Source organism: Sylvia atricapilla, chromosome 7 (genome assembly GCF_009819655.1).
Source record: "Sylvia atricapilla isolate bSylAtr1 chromosome 7, bSylAtr1.pri, whole genome shotgun sequence".
NCBI classification, from domain to species: Eukaryota; Metazoa; Chordata; class Aves; order Passeriformes; family Sylviidae; genus Sylvia; species Sylvia atricapilla.
Window position 1 is genome coordinate 36,854,942 of NC_089146.1, and position 22,226 is coordinate 36,877,167.

General features: G+C 40.1%; 1 protein-coding gene and 1 long non-coding RNA gene across 4 annotated transcripts in view; both read left to right on the forward strand.

Moving 5' to 3' along the window:
- The window catches only part of LOC136363751 (uncharacterized), a 196,827-nt gene that overhangs the window by 111,654 nt on the left and 62,947 nt on the right, over nt 1–22,226 (forward strand). The gene's annotated exons all lie outside the window — the stretch shown is intronic.
- LOC136363873 (ly6/PLAUR domain-containing protein 6B-like) lies at nt 15,030–21,923 on the forward strand. Its single transcript, XM_066323339.1, is given in 9 exon segments — nt 15,030–15,053; nt 15,055–15,115; nt 15,118–15,158; nt 15,295–15,345; nt 15,347–15,393; nt 16,671–16,825; nt 17,872–17,970; nt 20,406–20,536; nt 21,747–21,923. Coding segments are annotated over 9 exon segments (786 nt in total).

Sequence of the window (22,226 nt, forward strand, 5' to 3'; positions counted from 1 at the left end):
AAATTAATCTAGATTGATAAAACCCTCATTGGTCACATCACCTGTGTAAATTCCTCTTGAAACCAGTTCTGGGATGCAGCAAGGGAAGACTCAGAGCCAGGATAATCAAATGGGAGCAATTTTGTAAATGTCAAATGTGGAAATGCAGGGTTTTTTGTTTTTTTTTTTTTTCTCCAGTGTCACTTTTCTTTAGACTCCAAATTTATGGAAAAGCAGCGGCATCTCCAAAAAAAACCCAAAAAAAAACCAAACAAAAAAAAAGGATTTCAATTCTATTTCTGTGCTTATCTTGTCCATGGGAAACTAGTTCAGTTTTTTATGGATGTTTGAAGGTTTTTAAGGTAACAGTGAAAATCCTGTCTGTGATTTTATCTGTGTTTAGAGTTACCTTTCCACTTTCAGTCACTTTCTGATGGTGACTTTAAGCTTTCTCCAGTTTGGGAATATTTCTTCCGTGCTCTTTGTGGGTTACCAGGGAAAAAAATGAAATGTTATTTTTAATGTCACAATAATAAAAGGAGTGATCAGAATGACTTCATCATCTGCATTTAAGTAAAGTTATAAAAATGAATTTAGATTGGAAAAGATATTACTCCTTTCCATAGAATTCTTCTTCTCAAGTTAATTCCTGGTCCTAGAGAGGCTGATGGGGAATTTGGCTATTTCTTTCGATGATAAGGAATTAAGTTGTTTTTAAATTTCTTTTGTTGTTTTTAAAGGAAAAATAAGATTTTTTGAATTTTTTCCTGATTTCTGTCTTCTGTGATTTTCTGAGGTTTAGTTCTTAACTACTCTCTGCTTCATTTTCATTTCAGCCTCAGTGAGGTGATTTAATTATTAACTTTTTTCAGTAATTTATCTGTAAATTCTCATTTTATTTTTTTTTTTTTCCACTTGGTGCAAGACTAATCAGGAGTCCTCAGGGTGACAGAGTCACTTCCAGGCTCTGGAGCAGGAGCCAGCGGGTGGCTCTTGTGTCAGACCAAAACCACATCAAAATGGTTTGTGCTGTGGGAGGAAACATTCTGAGTCGTGTTTCCACTCACAGAGAGAGGCTGAGAACAAAAGGAGGTTAAAAGAGTTGGGGGTCGTTTTGAAATGAGTCAATTTGAAATGATATCGTTTTGAAATGAGTCAATTAGGCCTGAAATTATGTTATATGTGATATATTTTATATGTTATACATTGTACAACATGTTTTATGCATTATATGTAATGTATTTTATATGATAGAAATATATAATATGAAATGCATGATAGAGAATATTTTAAATAATTAGATATTAATTAATATATGATATTATATAATGATCTATTCTTTTTATATTGTGTCTATTTTATATTCCAGTCTATATTCTATTCTGCAATACATAATGTATAACATGTAAGGTATATTATATATTATATATATATTGTATACAATATAGAATATTATATATTATACAATATACTATATACAACACATAATTACATAATATATGATAATATAGTATATATCTTAATAATAATATTTAATAATGCATCATAAATTATATTCATTATTAATTGTGATATATAATACCTATTATATGTGTTATAGAATAATATATAGTATAGTATATAATATATTGTATGCTATATATATTATATTACATATTATATATGTGCATTATATATTATATACATATATAACACATACTATATATTATACATATATACATGTATATTACATATAATTATATTATATTATATATTGTATATGTACATCTCTGCGTGGCTTCCTTGGGTGTGTTTTGTTTTGCATGAAGATTCAAATGCAGGATTTTAACTCCAGCTTCCAGCCCAGGCAGGAATTCCCAATTCCCAATCTCCCAGGCAGCCCTGCCCTCTGGAGAAACCATTCCCTGTGTCCTGTCCCTCCTTGCCTTGTCCCAAATCCATCTCCAGCTCTCCTGGAATGTCAACATCATAACCAGGTCAAACCCAGCCTCCCAAAACTGTTTTTTCTTTGGGGACAGTCCCCACCCTTCCCACCTGTGCTGCCACAACCCCTCAGGCAGTTTGCCTTCAGCAGGGGCTGGGTTTTAGCTCACCTGTGTGTCTGAGCTTCCTTCCTGCAGCCCCAAAACACGTCAGGAATGTGAGGCGGCTCCCCAGGAAGGGCTGGGAGCGGCAGGGAAAGGCCAGCCTTGACTTCCAGGCAAACTGGAGTTCACTGGGAGCTCTGGGACAGCACAGAGCCCGAGCTGCTCCTGTGTTCCTGCTCAGTGCAGGCTCTGAGCAGGAGAAATACATTTATTGATACACCTGGGGAGGGAATGGGGCTGGAAAAGTGCATTTCCTGGGATTATTGTCACCTGGGGCTGGGAAAATCCCTTTCCTGGGATTATTTTGTCACCAGGGACTGGAATAGTGTTTTTCCCAGGGATTATTGTCACCTGGGGCTGGAAAAAATGCCTTTCTCGGGATCATTTTGTCACCTGGGGCTGGAAAAGTTCCTTTCCTGGGATTATTGTCACCTGGGGCTGGGAAAATCCCTTTGCTGGGATTATTTTGTCACCAGGGACTGGAATAGTGTTTTTCCCAGGGATTATTGTCACCTGGGGCTGGAAAAATGCCTTTCTTGGGATCATTTTGTCACCTGGGGCTCGAAAAGTGCCTTTCTTGGGATTATTTTGTCATCTGGGGCTGGAAAAGTGCTTTTCCCAGGATTATTTTGTCACTTGGGGTTGGAAAAATGCCTTTCTTGGGATCATTTTGTCACCTGGGGCTGGAAAAGTTCCTTTCCTGAGATTATTTTATCACCTGGGGCTGGAAAAGTTCCTTTCCTGGGATTATTTTATCACCTGGGGCTGGGAAATTTCCTTTCCTGGGATTATTGTCACCTGGGGCTGGGAAAGTGCCTTTCCTGGGATTATTTTGTCCCCTGGGGCTGCCACTTTCCTGCAGCTCCTCCCCAAAGCCTTTTCCCACTCCTCACAGCCCCAGCTGCCTGTGGGGACGCTGAGTTTCAGTGCGTCAGTTCTGCCCTAAATAATTCCCCATCCCGCCACTTTTTAGGCAAAAAATTGTCGGGCAAATCTTTAGGAATTGGTGTGTGGTTCAGTTCTTACATTTCCCCTGGAACAACAATTTTGGGGTTTTTACCCCTGAGCTGTCTGAATGTTGTTAAAAATGTGGTGTGAGGACAGAGATTTGGGATTTGGCTTTTCTTTCTGTCTTCTTATGGAATTGTGGAGCGGTTTGGGTTGGAAGGGAACTCGTGGATCCTCTTATTTAAACCCTTTTCCATGGGCAGGGACAAATCCCACCATCCCAGGGTGCCTGGGACACTTCCAGGGGCAGCCACAGCTTCTCTGGGCACCTTCCCTCACATGAAATAATTCCCCTGAATTTACATTTTTTCATTTGTTAGAAAATGCTACACTGGGACCAGTTGGTTTTTATTAAGACAAGTTGATTTTTAATCAAGTGATTAAAAACCAGTTTTTAATTTGATTTGAGTAAAATCCCAAACAGAAAAGTGTGATGACGTTTGTGGGAACGTAGAAGATTTCTAAAGGATTTTTTTTTTATACAGAGGATGAAAAAAAAAATAAAAAGCCTTTCCAGCACTAATGGGAGGAAATGTCCCAGTTGTGCCAGACACATGGCACAGAGGGTTCTTTTCCAGCAGCTGGGGCATTTATTGTGATGACTGAAGCTTTGACACTTCTGTTGAGCATTTTTTATGAGCAAAAACAGGACGTTGGGAGAGGTCTGCCCACAGCCAGGCTCCTGAAAGGAAAGGGATTATGGAGCACCTTTGGATTCTGATTTTTTCAGTGAGTGTCAAGCCTGAATAAGCAAAGGCTGACGAGGTAGAGCAGGTTTTGTGCTTTATACCCAGGATTAAGGCTTGGCTTTTACAATGGAAGGTGTGTGGGATGTGTTTCTGGGAGAGAAATTTTTCAGGAACCCTCACAACGTTTGGGGATCCAAATCTGGTGAAACTGGTGTGTTTAGATCCAGACTGTCCAAAAAAAAAAAAAAAAAAAAAAACCAAACTAACAAAAAACCAAAGGGAGAATATTTTTTCTCTCCCCACGTGTGGATTGTGGAGAGCTCCAGTTGAAATCACTTGATGATTTCAAACTCTTCCCTGGAATGTCGCAGTGTCCTCACTCCAGCAGCAGCTGCTTTCAATTCAATCAAAAATACCCAATGAAAGGTATTTTATTTTTTTGAAATATTTTTTTGATTTATTTACAGTTATATCACAGTCAGTGGCCAGCTCAGCACTTCATTTGTGTTACTTGTGACAATTCTCAGTGTTGGAATAGCAGTTGACATTTCAAGGAGTAATTTAATATATATTTTTAAAGTAAATGCAGCTTTGTCCAGCACCTTTAGCTGCTCCTATGTTTTGTGGAGTGGCTGCAGTGATCTTTGATCTTTATTCCGTGTTCCATTTATTAATTTCTTCTTTTCCTGATGAGGTGTGTGTGTGGGGGGGGGGGGTGTCACACTAAACCCAAGATCTGTTGCATTTTGATCTGGTTGGAACAGGGAATTATAAATTCAGATTTCTTTGCAGCTTAGGGAAAAAGGTAACACAAAAATATTCCTGGATTTGCAGGAGAGTCCAGGAGAGTTTTTTGTTTGCCAAAAGGAGAGAGATCTTGAAGAATTCAGTGAAAATTCCGAGGAATTTTCTTGAAGAATTCAGAGATTTCTGCTGTGGTTTGTCCTCCTCTCTGGAGGCTCATCTTGGGTTTTCCTTCTCTCCCACTCTGGATTTCTTCCCCTTCCTCTACTGTTTATTAAAGGAGAGGGTAAAACAGATCTGACAAAAAAAAAAAAAAAAAGATCTGACAGTATTAATGAGGAGAGAGCAAGGAGAATAAAAAGAAATGATGGATGACCCCCCAAAAAACCCACAAATCAAATAAAAAAGGGAGGAAATTTTTTTTGGACTTCCTGAGAACACAGCCACACCTCCATCTCCTTGTCTCATTCCAGGCCCAGAACTTCCAACCTGGAGCAAAAGAACAACAAAAATAATTCCCCCAGGTGGGTGAAGAGGAACATTCCAGGTGCTCCTGGTGCCAAGGGTTTCCTGTCCCAGCTTTCCGAGCCCGGGAGGTGTTTGTGGCACAAAGGATTTCACGTGGATGGGATTCTGCAGCTCTGCTCGTAATTAAATTGGGATTATTATTTTTTTATTATTATTTTTTTTTTTTTTTTTTTTTTCACTCCACCCTGTTTTCCCCACCCTGCCCTCCCAAAGCTTTGAAGAGAGGCCAGGTGAATGCAGAAGCTGTCACAGTTCTCCTGGTTCTGGAGCTGTTCCAGGCTCAGGGAATTCTGCCAGAGAAATTTATCAAACTGGGGCAGGAGATGATCACAACCAGGAAATTGCTGCTCCTTGTGAGGGGAGCTTGAGGAGATGCCACTTATTTTATAAAGTTTTCTAAAGTCATAAAGATGGAGGAAGAGCCTGGTTTTGGCCCAGCTCTGCACCAAATTTACACCTGGGTGTAAATCCAGCCCTAACTGGATTAAAGTTCATCCTGGTTTATCAATCCCTGGATGCTTTTCCTTCTGTTGTGCAGGATTTCCTGTGGCTCTTGTTTTTTTTTTTTTTTTTTTTTTTTTTTTTTTCGTGGACAAAACATTCCTTTTTTCCTTCATGTTCAGCACTGATGAATAAATCCTGGCTGTTTCTGTTCTTTAGGAAGGGACATAATCCCACTCAATTATATATTGGATTTTGAGACAGGGCCTGGTGCTTGGGGCTGGACTTTTTTTTTTCCCAAAAAAATCTGCTTCTTTTGAGGTTATTGAGTGTAAAATTCAGTGTGTATTTGTTAAAAAACCACAACATTTCCGGCTCCCAGTTTGTCATGGATGAAATAGGTTTAAAGTGTGCAATTATTCTTCAATATTGGAAAAATGGGAAGGCTGGGGAGTTGCCTTGGATGGGAAATGTTTCCAAATGGGAAATTGGGCTCTTCCCAGCCTTAGCCTGGTAATAAATGGACATTTCCCTTGCTCGATATTGACTGGTTTTTGGAGATAAACTATTTATCATCATTATGAACAATGATAATGACTCATTTGCCTTTGGGATCGTTTCTGTGGAGGCTCGTTCAGCAGTTAATTAATTTTCTCATGCCTGGTTATTGATTACTCAGATTATTTCCATTAATCTGCTCTTGGCTCAGCTGCTCCAGCCCTTTCCGTGTCTCAGCTCTGGTCTTTGCCTCACTTCTCACGTGCCCCTTTTATTTTGTCTCCAAGTTTGGGTTTGTTTTTCGGGGCTTAAGCTGTAAAACGCTGCCTGAGTTAACTTTTTGACCCCGTTTTTGATAACAGCAGCAGCCCTCAGCAGATGGAGAACTTTATCTTTGCCCAGCCCTTCGTGCTGCTCCTGCAGCGTCTGATAAGAGCTGGAGGAATTCTACCCCCTGCTCCAGCATCTCCTCACTCTGGTCCAGGCAAAATCCCTGTTTTTATGCTTAAATAGCTGCAAAAAAAAAGCAAAATATGCATGAACTTTAAAAATTCTAGGTTCGTTCTTTGTGTCCTGTGAGGAAAAGTAGAATTTTTTTATTCTCTTCTTGGCCAATGAGTTTCTTTTTTTTTTTTTTTTTTTTTTTTTTTTTTTTTAATCTAAAAATCCTTCCTGCCATAATTATTTATTGTGGTGATGCCAGACTGTGAGTTGAGTCCTTTGGAATAAGCTGATGAATATTTTAATGGGATTTTTGCTTGATGCTCTTCTAAACCCATTAGATGAGCAACAAGCCCCAGGTAGGTTTCATCCTATAGATTTTGTTATTTATTAATACCAGGTTATTCATTAATAACAGGTTAACCTGCCTGCTGTGGGTTTTTATAGGGAGAGCTGAAGGATGGATGTGGAGCTGGTGGGGTAACAATCGCTGTGTTTTCATGGTTGAACTCTGTAAACTGAATTTTTTCTTCCGCATAAAACGCACAGAAATTTTGGGATTTGCCTGGAAGTGCCCCAGGCCGGGTTGGATGAGGCTTGGAGCAGTGGGAGGTGGGCAAGGGTGGGATGGGATGAACTCTAAGGACCCTCTCAACCCAAATCCTGGGATTTATAGGACAAACTTAGAGGAGAAAATTCCCAGTTGTCTCCCAGGCCTGAGGGTTGAGATCCAAACTCACTCTGTTGCGTTTTCCTAACAACATCTTTGGAATTGCTGCATTCCCAACTCTGTGAGGCCACAATAAATCACATGAAAGGTCAGGCTCTCACTCACCATTTTTGGGGTGGGGCTGGAGGATGGGGTGAATTCCAAGCTCTGGAATGTCCCAGGGGGGTTTCAGAGCGCTGTGGGAAGTGCAGATGGATAAAAACTGGGAATTGGCGTCGTGCTCTTCTTGCACCTTTTTGGATCAGCAAAAAGATCAGGCTGGGAGGATTTGAGGGACATTCAGCATTTGACACATCCTGAATAATTCCAGGTTTGCTGCTGTATTGAACCTTCCTCTGCATTAAAAACATCCTCATCCTTTATCTCCTTGGGACGTGCCTTATTTCTTACATTAAATGACCTTTGGTAGGATCCATTCCGGATGAATTCATATCTCTAATTATATTTGGAAAGGTGGAATTCTGGTCTGGCAGAGGAAGGGACCAGATGTACAAATTTCCAAACTTCTCCCTTCAGCTGCTGCATCCATTTCTTTGTAGGCATTAGAATATTTAGGATATTTAAAGATACTTCCTGCTGGCACTGAGGAAGGTTTTTTTTTTTTTTTTTTTGGAGCAGCATCCCTTTATCCTGACAATTCAAGTGATTAAACAGAATTGGTCAGGAATATTGGCTCTGTTGGGTTTTTTTTTCCCTTTTCAGTCCCCCCCAGGTCCATTCATGGTGGGTAAATGAGAGCCCAGAATTGCAGCAGAAAGTTCTCTTATTTCAAAGGTTCTTGGTGAACCTCTTTTTTTCCCCCTCTGTCATAAAGTTTATTGCTTCCTCTGTCTTTCCCCGGATTTGTGGAAGGGGGAGCTTTCCACTGCCTGGGTAATTTTATTCTGGATTTTTAAAAAATCCTAAAAAAAAAAAAAAAAAAGTCTAAAAATGTGCTGATTCAGCTAATTTAAAAAAATATTCTCTACTGATTATTTTTGTCCTTACCTTTGTGTCCATATTTTTATTTAATTGTCCCGTGGATCCAGCTCATCCTGCCTTTCCCTTCCCTGTTTTCCCTCCTCTGTCACCCCACGGTGCTCACCTGGAATTTTTCAGTGCAGGAATAATTCCAGGATGTTCTTTTGGAGCCTTTCCATGATTTGGGGGATTTCATCCACAGTAGCTCACGCTCAAAAATTTTTTCTCACAGGCTGTATTTGGGATTGAAGATCCTGAATTTGGAATGTCTGGATTGGGAATGTTTGAATTTGGAATGTTTGAATTGTTTTAATTTGAATGTTTGAACGTGGAATGTTTGAATTTGGAATGTTTGAATTTAGAATGTTTGTCTGAATTTGGAATGCCTGAATTTGGAATATTTGAATTTGAATGTTTGAATTTGGAATTTTGGAATGTTGGAATGTTGGAATTTTGAATTTGAAATGTTTGTCTGAATTTAGAGTGTTTGAATTTGAATGTTTGAATTTTGAATTTAGAATTTGGAATGTCAGAGTTTGGAACGTCTGAATTTGGAATGTATGTCTGAATTTGGAAAATTTGAATTTGGAACGTCTGAATTTGGAATGTTTGTCTGAATTTGGAAATTTTGAATTTGGAACATCTGAATTTGGAATGTCTATCTGTATTACATATAGGTATATGTGTAATATAATGGCACACACATATTTATACTTTATTGTATAATTTCTTAATATTACGTGTATTCTATATCATATAAAATAATACAAAAATATAAAATAATCAGCAGAACAATACCAAAAAACCGGTTCTCAGTGGGCGAGAAATGTGGAAAGGGGGGTTTGTGCTCGGGGTATTTTCAGGGGTGCAATCAGTGACTCTCCCATTAATTTTGTGCTCAGAACTGGTTCTGTCGCTGCTGCTGCTGCTCGGAGGGTGGGCTGGATCCACAGGGAAGGAGTTCCCAAGGGTGTTTTAATGTCAAAACATTAAATGGAGGGTTATTCCTGGAGGAAATGCTGGATGGACGGGACAGCAATCGGAGTTTCACTCATTCCCTGCCTCCATCCTATTTGTGAGGCCAGTGAGTGCTTTTAGTAAACAGAAATATCATGTCAATCATGAAAACGTCACTGAAAAGTGACCTGCTTTTAAATATGTATACATAATATAAAAATTATATAAAAATTATGAATGCATGCATAAAATATAAAATATTTTATGTATTAGAAGATTTAAAATATGGAAATAGATATGAATATAGATATATAATATAAAATAATATATGTATTATACAAAGAGATATAAAATATATAAATATATCGATACAATCTAAAAATATATACTATAATATAGATAATATATATAAAATAGAAATATATAATAGTATATATAATATATATAAAATATAATATAATATATAAAATAGTCTTTGTACCATAATATAGAAAATATATAAATATATTGATACAATATAAAATATTACATGTGTTATGATATCCAATATATATAATATAAATTTATAGATACATAATATAAAATATTATATATACTATGATATATAAAAATATAGATATATAGCTATACCGTAGACTATATAATAATATATTAAAATATATTATGATATAGAAAAATATATTGAATATATACGTTTTAATATATATAAAACAGATATGACCTACTTTAAAGTTACATTTTCAATGAGAACTTTCATTCAGACACATTTTTTTTCCTTCAAAAAAATGGGAGTTCCCTGAGCTTGAGGAGCTTCAGGACTCAAACTCCCTCTCTGTGGGTTCAATATTCAGAGCCCAGTGCTAAGAACTGATTTTTAAATTCATTTATTCAGCAGCAGCTCGCTGGAGGAGCTGTGGGATCGCTCCTGGCGCATTCCAGGGGATGATTTTGGTCGGGATTTTGAGGATTTCCTTGGAGCAGGAGCTGCTGTGAACGTGAGATCACATTGGGAGCAGTGGGAGAAATTTCACACCTCAAACTCCGCCAGCACCCACCACGTCTGACTCCGTGTGGGGATTTTTTAAAAATTCCAGTGCAATTCCTGCGCTAAACTGGTAACAAAGGAAATTTTATTTTGGTGAATTTGAGGTGTTTCAGTGATCTTAGAGGATTTTTTTCCCAGCTGGAATATTCCCTGATTCTTGAGCTTGGCGTTGTTTTTGGGAAGTTGGTGGTGGAAGAATCGCTCTGGTGTCGTGTTGTTCTAGGAAACCCGTGGATCCGTAGGGAAGGAGCTTCCAAGGAATATTTAATGTCACTTGGAGAGTTACTCCTGGAGGAAATGCTGGTGAAGAGTTCTGCTCCAGGAAGGTAAAGGACGGTTTGTTTGTCCTTTATATAACAAAATAAAACCAGGCAAATGTGATTTCCCTTTTCTCCCTCTCCTTTCTGCACAAACTGTGAGTTTGCATCAGACACAATCCCAAACCCGTCATAACTTGGGAAAAAAATACTAGGAAAGGACAGAGAACTGATTTTATTTTGATGTTTTTGCCTCAATTTTTCCTTCTAAAAGCTAGAAAAAACCCCCAAGGTCCTGAAGTAACAACCACGAGGAAAGAAGTGAAGAACTGGGTTCAAAAAGCAGCTTTTCAGCTTTAGGAGCTCAGCTCTTGTCCTTTAAATCTCAATCTCAGCTGAAGGTGAAGAATGTTCTGTGGGATGCAGAACCTGCAGATTTCCCATTCCCTGGGGGCCCCTTCAGGCTCCAGCAGATTTTGGTGGATTTAGGATTTGGATTTTAGGATTTGGAGTAGATCTGCCTGCCAACCCTCCCAGCAAATCTTCCCAGGGTGTGGGTCTTGAGCTTAAAATTGAGTTTGGAAGGGAACGTGATGTTCCTTGGACAAGTGGGATTCGTGTAGGTTCTTGTCGGGGTTGTCTGGTTTATTGGCTGGAATGGGAAATGGAATTTTGTGCCATCTGTGCCTGGGTACACCGGGCAGAGTTTGTTTTAAAAATCAGATTTCACTTGGAAAGTCAGGCAGTGAAACCCAGGGATGTTTCTGAGGTCGAGTTTAACTGCCTGAAAACTTTCATTTTCCGTGAATTATAATGAATGTATAGAAATATGCATTAAAACCTCTTGATTTTGTTGGAGCAGTGTTGTTTTGTCCCACCATTTTCCCTGTTGGAAAATACATCTGGAGTGTGCAGGAATATCTGGAGTATTGCTGAATATGAGTAAAGTGGCAGGATTAAAGAGATCTTTTATTGATAAACTTGGAGAAGAAAAAGCACTGAAAATCAGAATTTTTCTCTCCTGTGTTGAGTGTTCACTCGCTGGTTACTAATGGTCAGATCCATGGAGGTATTTGATTAAATATTCTGTGCATGTGATATTGTTAAACTTAAACATTCTGCAAATTTAAGATTGTGAAACCAACTCTCGAGGAAAGGAAAGGAAAAAAAAGCTGCTTATTCCTGTAATGAGCAGGAATTCTGTGAATTTCTGTAATAAATTTTCTGTAAATTTCATATTGTGAAACCAGATCTCAAGGAAAGGGAAAAAATGCTGCTTATTCCTGTAATAAGAAGGAATTTTGTAAATTTAATATTTTGAAACCAGGTCTCAAGGAAAGAAAAAAAAAAATGCTGCTTAATCCTGTAATGAGCAGGAATTCTGTAAATTTCTGTAAAAAATTTTCTGTAAATTTAATATTGTGAAACCAGATCTCAAGGAAAGGGAAAAAAATGCTGCTTATTCCTGTAATAAGAAGGAATTTAATAAAATAATTTAATAAATTTTCTGTAAATTTAATATTGTGAAACCAGGTCTCAAGGAAAGGGAAAAAATGCTACTTAATCCTGTAATAAGAAGGAATTTTGTAAATTAATTTAATAAATTTTCTGTAAATTTAATATTGTGAAACCAGGTCTCAAGGAAAGAGGAAAAAATGGTGCTTATTCTTGTAATCTCTTTTCTCCAGAGCCATATTAAATTCCAGTTTCCAGTCTTGCACAGGTGAGGGGAAGATTTAAACCCATTGCAGGTGATGTGTAAAAGCTGCTCCAAAGTCAACTTTTGGCCATCCAGAGCTTTGGCAAAGACCAGTTCTTTGAGGAAATGGAAAGCTGGCAGGAGGAAGTCAGAAATTTATGGATTTTTTTAAATTAACAAATGGATTTTTAGACAAAATAAATGGTTTTCCACGCGGGGATAATCCATCCATCCACCACGGGCCATTTGGAATTTTAACCCGAACGTCGCTTTGAGCTGTGAGAGGAATAATTCACCTTTTCACTCCTTATTTTCTCCTCACAAATCCCTCTCTCCAGTGACACTTCCCAGGTTTTATCGTGTTCTTCAGGGATTATTTTCCGTCTGGAACCACGGCAGTTGTGCGTTTGGTGCAGTCACACACCTCCCCTCCCGTGCCAACATCATCCCCCCCGAGCTAAAATGATGTTGTGCTTTACTTTTACAAGATCTCAGATAAAGAACTCCCGTGATTTCACCTAATTAAGGCCAAAAATCTCATCCCAAGTGGGGCTGTGGGCGCAGCTAAAGGAAGTGGGTGGTGTTTAAAAACCCTCCTGATGAGCTCAGTTTGTTTCTGTCGCCGTTACTCCTCGCAGGTGTCTGTCAGTGTAATGCAAAACCCATTTTTTCTTTTCCCCCTGGGGTGTGTTGTGCTAATAATAACACGCTGTGAGGCAAAAAAGTGAAAAAAAAATTAAAAAAATACGGAAATTTAAACTCAGCAGGGAAGAAAAGTGTAAAACTTCCAGAGCAAAGAGTTGGGAATTTACAGATCTGCAAAATTGCAAAATTTAAATTTGCAGATCTGCAAAAATATGCAGGTTTTTTGTTTTTTCTTTTTGAGGGAGGGTGTTTAATTTGTCAAAATCTTTATTTTTTTCCCCCACCTTTTTATATTTTAAATGTGTCTGCTGGTTTCCTAAAGAAAATTATGTGTGTGGTTTTTTTTTTTAATTGTTCCTTCCTAAAGAAAATTACGGGTTTTTAAAAAATTTGTTCCTTCCTAAAGAAAATTATGCTGTGTTTTTGTTGTGTTTTTTTTTTTTTTTTAAATTTGTTCCTTCCTAAAGAAAATTATATGGTTTTTAAAAACTTCTGTTTCATCCACTTCTTCACTCACTGACTTTTGCAGGAATTAAATGGTCCCCAGAGGGGAACATGAGAACGGGGCAGCCACGGAACACTTTTCTGTCCTTTTCAGCCAAGCTGAATTTCCTTTGTGGCCTTTGGGATTTGTGGCAGGGCCCGTCAGGTGTTGGCTTTGAGCTTTCCAGGACAGAAAATCCCATTTTTTTTTTTCCACCCGTGTCTTTGGAGCTCTCATGTCCCCAAGTGCTATTTAACGAGCTTAACAGGAGCAGCTTCCAATTATCTAATAGCAACCCGAAAATTGCCTGCTGAATGACAGCAGGAAGTTTCCATTTGCATTCCATATCTGCTGTTCAATCTGCTAATCCTCCCCTCGGCCTGCCAGGAACAGCAATGTCGACAGACTGGAATTTTATTAAAATTAGAAAAGCAAGGACGCCGCTTTCCTACTTTTCGATGACGGGCCCTGCGAGGTTCCAACCTCCTGGAGGATATTTTCATTTCTCCAGCCATTGTGCTCCTGGTTGTTTTCTTGGGATGGGTTTTAGGCACAGAGTTTTGGGGGTTTTTTTTTTCTTTGTTTTTGGATTGTCTTCCCTCCCTCAAGGAAAGCTGGAGCTCCCCGTTTGCTCTTGTTTATATAAGTTAATCTTCCGTGTTGTGACAGTTTTTTCCCCCTTCATTAATGAGCGCTCCTAATTGGGCCTAATGAAACCTTCACTCCACGCTGCTAGACAATCTTATCTGCCAGCACGAGAGAGATGAGGCACAAAACGAGCTTTTGCAAGATTCTGGGTGAGATATGAAAGCCATTTTTTGGGGGGCCAGTATTTTCGTGTTTGGTTTGAGAACGCCCTGGCGGTGCAGCTGTGTAACCAAGCCCAGGGCAAACAACATCCATTATTTATTGGCCTGCTCAGCAAACAAGGACACCTTTGACTGCCTCGGTTTACTGAGCCTCAGAGTCGCTTTTTTTTGTGTGTTTGTATTCCCTAAAATTTGGCACAAGGGGAAGCGATGGGAGCTCCGGGGAGGGCGGCAGGGCAGAGCCTGGGTCTGGCACGAGTGGGATTGTGCCTTTTATTTTGCTGTCCAGGTGCTTCAGATCCAGTTACAGCCCAGAAAGGCAGAGTTCCCTTGAGCCAGCAGCAAATGCAGGACGAGGAGAAGAAGCCCTGGGAATGTTGGAATGGTTCAATCCCCTCCCTTTGCGCAGAGTAAAGCAGAAATGATTTCAAAATACACTGAAATTTTGGGAAATTCTTGATCAAAACTGGGTTGCCTGAGATATTCCACGGATTTAAGTGTCCCAGGCCAGGTTGGAAGGGCTTGGAGCAAGCTGAAGGTTTGGAAGGGAGGTGGAACTGAATGAGCTTTAAATTCCCTTCCAACCCAAACCACCCTGGAATTCCAGGATAAACAGTCATTTGCAAGGGATCCAGGAAGGAGAGCGATGACTTGAGGCACGAGAAGGACTCTTCTCATCTCATTACCAGCGTCCCTCAGCCAGTGTGGGTGGAGGAGCCCTCCAGGAGTCAGGAAATCTGGATCCCTGATGGTGCAGGGGCACGAGGATGAGGCCATTAGGATCAGGAATGTGCAGCTCTGGGAATTGTGGCCTGCTCAGAATTCCAGGAGTTGCGTCAACTCCACATCAACGTTGGGAGGGACCTGTTGGTTCATCAGCCTCGAACTGGGAGCTTTTGCTGTCTCAGGTTCCCTTGCTGCTGATTTGGGCTTCTGTTTTTGGGCAGGCCTCGTGTGGAAAGTTGGGATATCTCCGGAATATCGGGAATATTCACTCGTGTGGTCCCGCCTGGGTCGTTCCCTCAGTGATGGTTTTCCTGGAGGAAACTCATTCTCAGGATCGGGCTGAGCCTCGTTCCTTCATTTTTTGTCTTTTATTTGTCTTTTCTGGCACTGGAAAGGAGGGAATTTCAATTTCTGCAGTGCCACAGCACTCAGTAAGAGCCATATTGCATAGTTCAAGCATTTCTTTGGATATTTCATTGTAAAAACCTAATTTTCTATCTTAATTTAATGCTAATTTGTTTCTTCAAAGCAGAATTTTGATGATCTGTTGCTTTCTGTTCTCCACAGATTCTCCTGCCTAATCTTGCTTTAGATCCCGGTCTGCAGCCAGAAGAAATCTTGGACCATCCTATGGAAAACAGTGTTGGAAGCACACAGGGAGCTGAGGTAGGCTGTGACTTCGGAATATCTCCTGGAATACATCCATAAAGCCAGGATTTAATATGAAGACCTTAAGCAGCGTTGTTCAATTCGCAAGAAAATTCACAACTCCTGAAATGCTCTTGTTTGCTTGGTTGGCAAAACCATCTCCACTGGAAAAGGGAAAATCCCAAACCAATCCAAAAATCCAGGGGAAAGAGGGAAATTCCTCGATTTCTCTGCTCAGCAGAGTGCGCAGCCTGGCCAGGGTGTGCCTGGAAATGTGGAGGGAATGCCTTGGGCTCTGGTTTGGCAGGAGCCTCCACTCCAGCTCGTTTGTCCTGCTGGGAATTTGCATGGGAGGAGCGAGGTTGGGATTTTTAATACCTGAACCAGGCTCCAGGGTCACCTGCCACAATCCCCTGTGCTTGTCTGGAGGTGTGGAAATCTAAATAACAACCCGAGCAAAACGTTCAGTCCTTCTCTCCAAAGCCTTAGCAGAGCACCCAGGGGGCCCCAAATAAATAAATGTAATAAAATAAATGTAATTTCGTGTGATTTCATCTCACCCCTCTGAACTTTCCACCCTTCTCCAACACCTCTGTGCCATCCCCAGGCGTCTTCCTTAGCATTCCCTTGGGATGCACTTAAAAAGAAACACACTGAATTTAAACTTAATTTTTTAATGCTAAAATACGGCATTAAAATACGTTTTAAGTGCAAAGTGCACTTAAAATTCAGACGGCGTAGCTTGTCTGAAGTTCGATTTATTTATCTCAGGTAAGGGATTGGTTGTTGGTGTTAAAATTGAGATTGCTCTGTGTTTTGCTTCCTTGGTGCTGTTTAATTTTTATTATTTTTAGTATTTATTATATTTATCGTATTTATTTTTATAATAATTTTATTAGTATTTCCTTAGTGCTGTTTATTCCACACTGGTTCAAGTTGAATCTAAAGGAACTCAGTCCCCCCTAAAAATGCTAATTTTTAGGAATCCTTTCAAGGAAATCTTTAAAGATTTTAAGATTTAAAGAGGTAAAAATTTCTCATTGCTCAGGAGGTGAAAAAAATAACGTGAACTTGAATTTGGGTTTTTGTTTTGTGGGGGATTTGAAGCCCAGTGTGAGGGATTCTGGCCAGCAGAAGGCACCACCAGCTCAACTTTGCGCGGCTCGCAGACATTCCCGGCTGCATTTCCACCCTTCCAGCAGGATTTCCCGCAGGGAATCTCTCATCCTCCAGCTCGGATTGTCGCGATTCCCAGGGAATAATGTGGGATGTGATGAGTTCCATCACTTTTTCAGGCCTGAGGGGTGCGGGTTTCCATGTGCGGTGACTCCCAGGATGGGGCTGTTCCGGCGCGCGCTGCCCGGAGCCCTTCTCCCCTTCCTCATCCTCTCAGGAATTTGGGTTTCAGCTGAAAACATCAACTTCTACAACGTCAGGCTGCCACTGGACCGTAAGTAGGATTTTTTTTTTTACGGAATTCTGGCTTAGAATTTGAATTATTTGCCCTATCCCTCCCGGTCCTTTGGGTTTCCACAGAAACTTTACAATAAATATTCTGCTTCTCAACTCACAGCACTTTATCCTAAATATTTGACAAGTTGGCTAAACAAAACCAAATCTCCAAATTAAAGAGTGCATGAGGACTTTGTCATTTGAAGAGCTTTTCTTTTTCTCTCTTTTTTTTTTTTTTTTTTTTTTTTTTTTTAATTTCTGTCTCCCTGCAGAGGAAATTATGCAGCGGTTTCCTTGTAAAATAATCCAGAACAGGTGGTTTTGGTCTTTTATCTCGTTGGGGGTTTTGTAAGGGGAGGAATAGGTGTTGCTGTACTCAATTAATTCAGTCTGGAGGTAATTAAAAACCTCGTGGGACCTGTGAAGCCAGTTGGCACTAATGGCATCATCTTTTCTTTTTTTTTTTTTTTTTCCCCCTCTTATCTGGCATCGCCAGTGTTCCATCCCTTCATTTGCATTATCTGCATCATTAAACCAGCCAGGATATAATAGCTGGCTAGAATATCTGCCCCTAATGAACCCTGCACCTTCAGATGATTCATTTCAATAATGGAAATAAGATTTTTGTTTTCAAAGAGTTCCTCTGCATCCTTTTGTTTAAAGGAGCCAACTTCTCCTTCCGAGGGGGAGATCTGGAGCTGCTTTGGAAAATGCAGTTTTTCCATCAAAGGGAAAATGTAGATTTATTTATCCTGTGAATACAGGGAGGGGAGATAAACTCTTCTCTCTTTCCTGCCTTTCTCACCACTATCTCAATTTTGGATTATGAGAGTGAAAACAGGAGGATGTATTTTAAGTTCAAACCTCGAGGGAAAAAAAAACCAGCTTTCTGCAAAACTTATTTTATTTGCCTGACAGTACAAAGATGTAAATATATATAACTGATTTTTGTAAATACGTGCATGTACAATCATCATTTGAAATACCTGAATTTTTTCCTCCAACCGACTGCATTTTTAATACTTTTTTTTAATGCTTTCCAAGCCACTCCATTCCCAAACAGCTTCAAGTGCTTCACCTGTGACAACGCAGTGGACAACTACAACTGCAACAGATGGGCCGAGGACAGGTGGTGTCCTGAAAGTGAGTAAGGCTGAGGAGATCCTCTGTGATATTTCAATTTATGTCTCCCTGACTCAGCCCCTTGGAGGAGTCTGGCTGGTTCATGGGGTTCGTGTGCCAGCACAGTTCTGTGATTGGTGCTGCTGAGTCAGGTAATTCCTGCTGACCTGGCAAATTTTTGGCCATTCCAGAGTGCAAAGCAACAGGGAAAAATTGTTCATCCCCCATCTCTCTCAGTTTTATTTAATGTTTTACAACAAAATATTAATATACCAATGAATTCCTGAATAATACATCAATATTAATTACCTAGATGTGCTCCTTTGTGTATATATGTAATGATGTGCTTCTCAGGAGTTAAAGATGTTCTTTAAAAAAACCTGAAGAATTTCTACTGTAGCTTTATTCTCTTCAGGGTGTAAAGCAACAAGAAAAAAAATATTTATCTTAATCTCTCTCCGTTTTATATCATTGTAAAATATTAATATACAAACAGATTTTTTAATAATACATCAATCTTAATTATCTGTATGTGTTCGTTTGTGTATATATGTAATGATGTGCTTCTAAGGAGTTAATTTTAAAGATGTTGTTTAAAAAAACCTGAAGAATTTCCTTTGTAGCTTTATTCTCTTCAGGGTGTAAAGCAACAGGGGAAAATTATTTATCTCCATCTCTCTCCATTTTATATAATGTATAACTATAAAATATTAATATACAAACAGATGTCTGAATAATACATCAATCTTAATTAACTCTATATGTTTCTCTGTGTGTATATATACATAATGAAGTGCTTCCCAAGAGTTAATTTTAAAGATACTGTTTAAAAAACCTGAAGAATTTTCTCTGTGGCTTTATTCTCTTCAGGGTGTAAAGCAACAGGGGAAAATTATTTATCTCCATCTCTCTCAGTTCTATATAATGTACAACAATAAAATATTAAATATACTAAGAGATGTCTGCATAATACATCAATATAAATTACCTATATATGTTTCTCTGTGTATATATAAGACTTAATTTTAAATATATTGTTTAAAAAACTTGGAAAATTTCCTCTGTGGCTTTATTCCCATTAGGTATAAAGCAACAGTGAAAAATTATTTATCTCCATCTCTCTCCGTTTTCTATAGTATATATAAAAAATAAAATATTAATATACAAACAGATGTCTGAATAATACATCAATTTTAATTAACTCTGCATGTTTCTCTGTGTATATGTATATATAACTATGTGCTTCCCAGGAGTTAATTTTAATCTTGTTTAAGAAACCTGAAGAATTTCCTCTGTAGCTTTATTCTCTTCAGAGTGTGAAGCAACAGGGAAAAATTATTTATCTCCATCTCTCTCAGTTTTATACAATATATAACAATAAAATACTCATATAGAAACAAATTTCCAAATGTTACATCAATCTTAATTAAACCTCTATGTTTCTCTCTGTGTTTATATATATAATGATGTGCTTTTCAGTAGTTAATTTAAAGATATTGTTTAAAAAAACCTGAAGAATTTCTTCTGTAGCTTTATTCCCTTCAGGGGGTAAAGCAACAGGGAAAAATTATTTATCTTCATCTCTCTCAGTTTTATGTGACAATAAAATATAAATATACAAACATATTTCTAAGTAATGTATCAATATGAATTACCTATTTGTGTTGCTCTGTATATATATATATATATATATATATCTAATGATGTGCTTCCCTGGAGTTAATTTAAAGATGTTGTTTGAAAAACCTGAAAAATTCCCTGTCTGGCTTTATTCCCTTCCCTTTGGATTCCATCCCAAAATTAGTGTTTCTTTGTGAGCAGCAGGACCTGCCTGACTGGGGATCACACCTGTGCTGAGGAGGATAAAACAAGGAAAAAAATGGAAATATTTCCTGGTTTTTCTTCCCGGTGCCATTCACAGGAATGGTGGGAAAGGAGCAAAGTAGAGGAATGAGGAAACAAATGTGAAACCACGCAGGGATGTGCTGCCAAAAAGAGGAGAGAGCTGGAAATAAGAGAGTAGATGATGGTGCTAATTAGAGATTTAAATAAAATCAGCCTTTCTGGATGGTTGGAGGGTCAGCGAAGATTTCAGAGGAATTACTTTCTTTCTAAATGCTCTTCTGATCAAGTTGCAAATGGTTCTGTATAACTATAGAATATTTTCATTATTTTCCTTATTTTGAAAGCCTGTTCCAAGGCTGGATTTCTGGGAATGAACACTGTGTTTTCCCACTGAAATCCTGTTCCAAGGCTGGATTTCTGGGAATGAACACCCTGGTTTTTCCATTGAAATCCTGTTCCAAGGCTGGATTTCTGGGAATGAACACCCTGGTTTTTCTATTGAAATCCTGTTCCAAAGGCTGGATTTCTGGGAATGAACACCCTGGTTTTTCCATTGAAGTCCTGTTCCAAGACTGGATTTCTGGGAATGAACACCCTGGTTTCCCCTGCAGGCACTCGGTACTGCCTGACCGCTCACCTGTTCACTGCCCACGGCGAGAGCACCTCGGTCACCAAGAAATGTGCCACGGGTGAGGAGTGTCACCTGGTGGGCTGCCACCGCCACGGGGACAGCGGCCACACGGTGAGTGCCACTGCTGTGCTACTCCTGCTTTACTCCTGCCCTGCTCATGCTCTACTCTTGCTCTAATTCCACTCTTTTCCTGCTGCTCCTGTCCTAATCCTGTCCTGTTCCTCATATTCCTGCCCTGCTCCTGCCCTACTCATGTTCTCCTGATACTCCTGCCCTCTTCCTGCCCTATTCCTGCCCTGCTACTGGTGCACGGGCAGCCCCTGGGGCTGGAGCTGGCCATTCCAGGACTGGTTTTTCCAGGAGGAAGTGCCTGGAGCTGCTCTGCAGCAGGGAACACTCGGATTACTGCAGGAGGAGCAGGACCAAGCCCTCCTTTCCGCCTTTCCTCCTTTCCGCCTTTCCTCCTTTCCGCCTTTCCTCCTGTCCTCCTTTCCTCCTTTCCTCCTGTCCTCCTTTCCTCCTTTCCTCCTGTCCTCCTTTCCTCCTTTCCTCCTTTCCTCCTTTCCTCCTTTCCTCCTTTCCTCCTTTCCTCCTGTCCTCCTGTCCTCCTGTCCTCCTGTCCTCCTTTCCGCCTTTCCGCCTTTCCGCCTTTCCTCCTTCCCTGCTGCTGCTGGCTGGGAGGGGATAACACCATCTCCCCGCTGGGGTTTTTGGGTGCACCCAAAAGCAAAAATATGGGTGGGCTGGAGGGAGGAACAAGACGGATGGGACTTGACAACCTGGAGCTGTAATTGGACAATTAAACCCCAATATGCAAATGGACCAAAACTTAAAAAAGTGGGAGATCTTGTGACCAGCCAGCCATTTTGGGTCCATTTTGGGTCTGTTTTGTGACCATTTTGGGTCTGTTTTGTGACCATTTTGGGTCCATTTTGTGACCATTTTGGGTCCATTTTGTGAACATTTAATGACCATTTTGGGTCCATTTTGGGTCCATTTTGTGACCATTTAATGACTATTTTGGGTCCATTTTGTGACCATTTAGTGACCATTTAATGACCATTTTGGGTCCACCTTGGGTGCAGCCCTGGCCAGGCTCTGTCCTGCCCAAGGTGGATCCTGGAGGCCTTTCAATAAATCCCTACTTTATTCTCCAGCTGTGTCCAGTCTCTGCTCCAGCTCAGCCTTCCCAAGGCGTTATTTCAAACCCACATCTACGTCACCTTATTACAACTCCACGAAAGCCCTCTGCTTTTCCAGCTCCCGCGGATCTCCCTGAATCCATCACCCCGGATTTAATGCCCGTTTTTCCTCCCTGCAGGAGTGCGTTTCCTGCTGCGAAGGCATGATCTGCAACGTGGAGATCCCCACCAACTCCACCAACGCCGTGTTTGCCGTGCTGCAGGCCCGCAGGACATCGGGGGCCGGCCGGGGCGCGCCCAGCCTGGCGCTGCTGGTGACAACGGTGACAATGGTGACCACCACAACGCTGTCCTGACACAGCACCCTCACACACAGCTGCTGGGACAATCCCCGGGCCAGGAACCTCCAGGATCTCCAAGGAGAAGTCACAAAATGTCTTTTAATTACGGCGGATTTGCCAAATTACGGCGAATCCGTGCCAAGGCGCTTTCATGAACTCTTTGGGTGTTTTAGTGGGGAATCCTTCCCTGTCAGTATTGAAAATAAACCCCCGTAAAACCCCCCTGGTGGGTGAGGCACTGGGGTGGACTCAAGTTCTAATTCCCTGTTTTCTGAGGAAAAGGCACATTTTCTTGGTGGTTTTTTCTTTTTTTTTTTT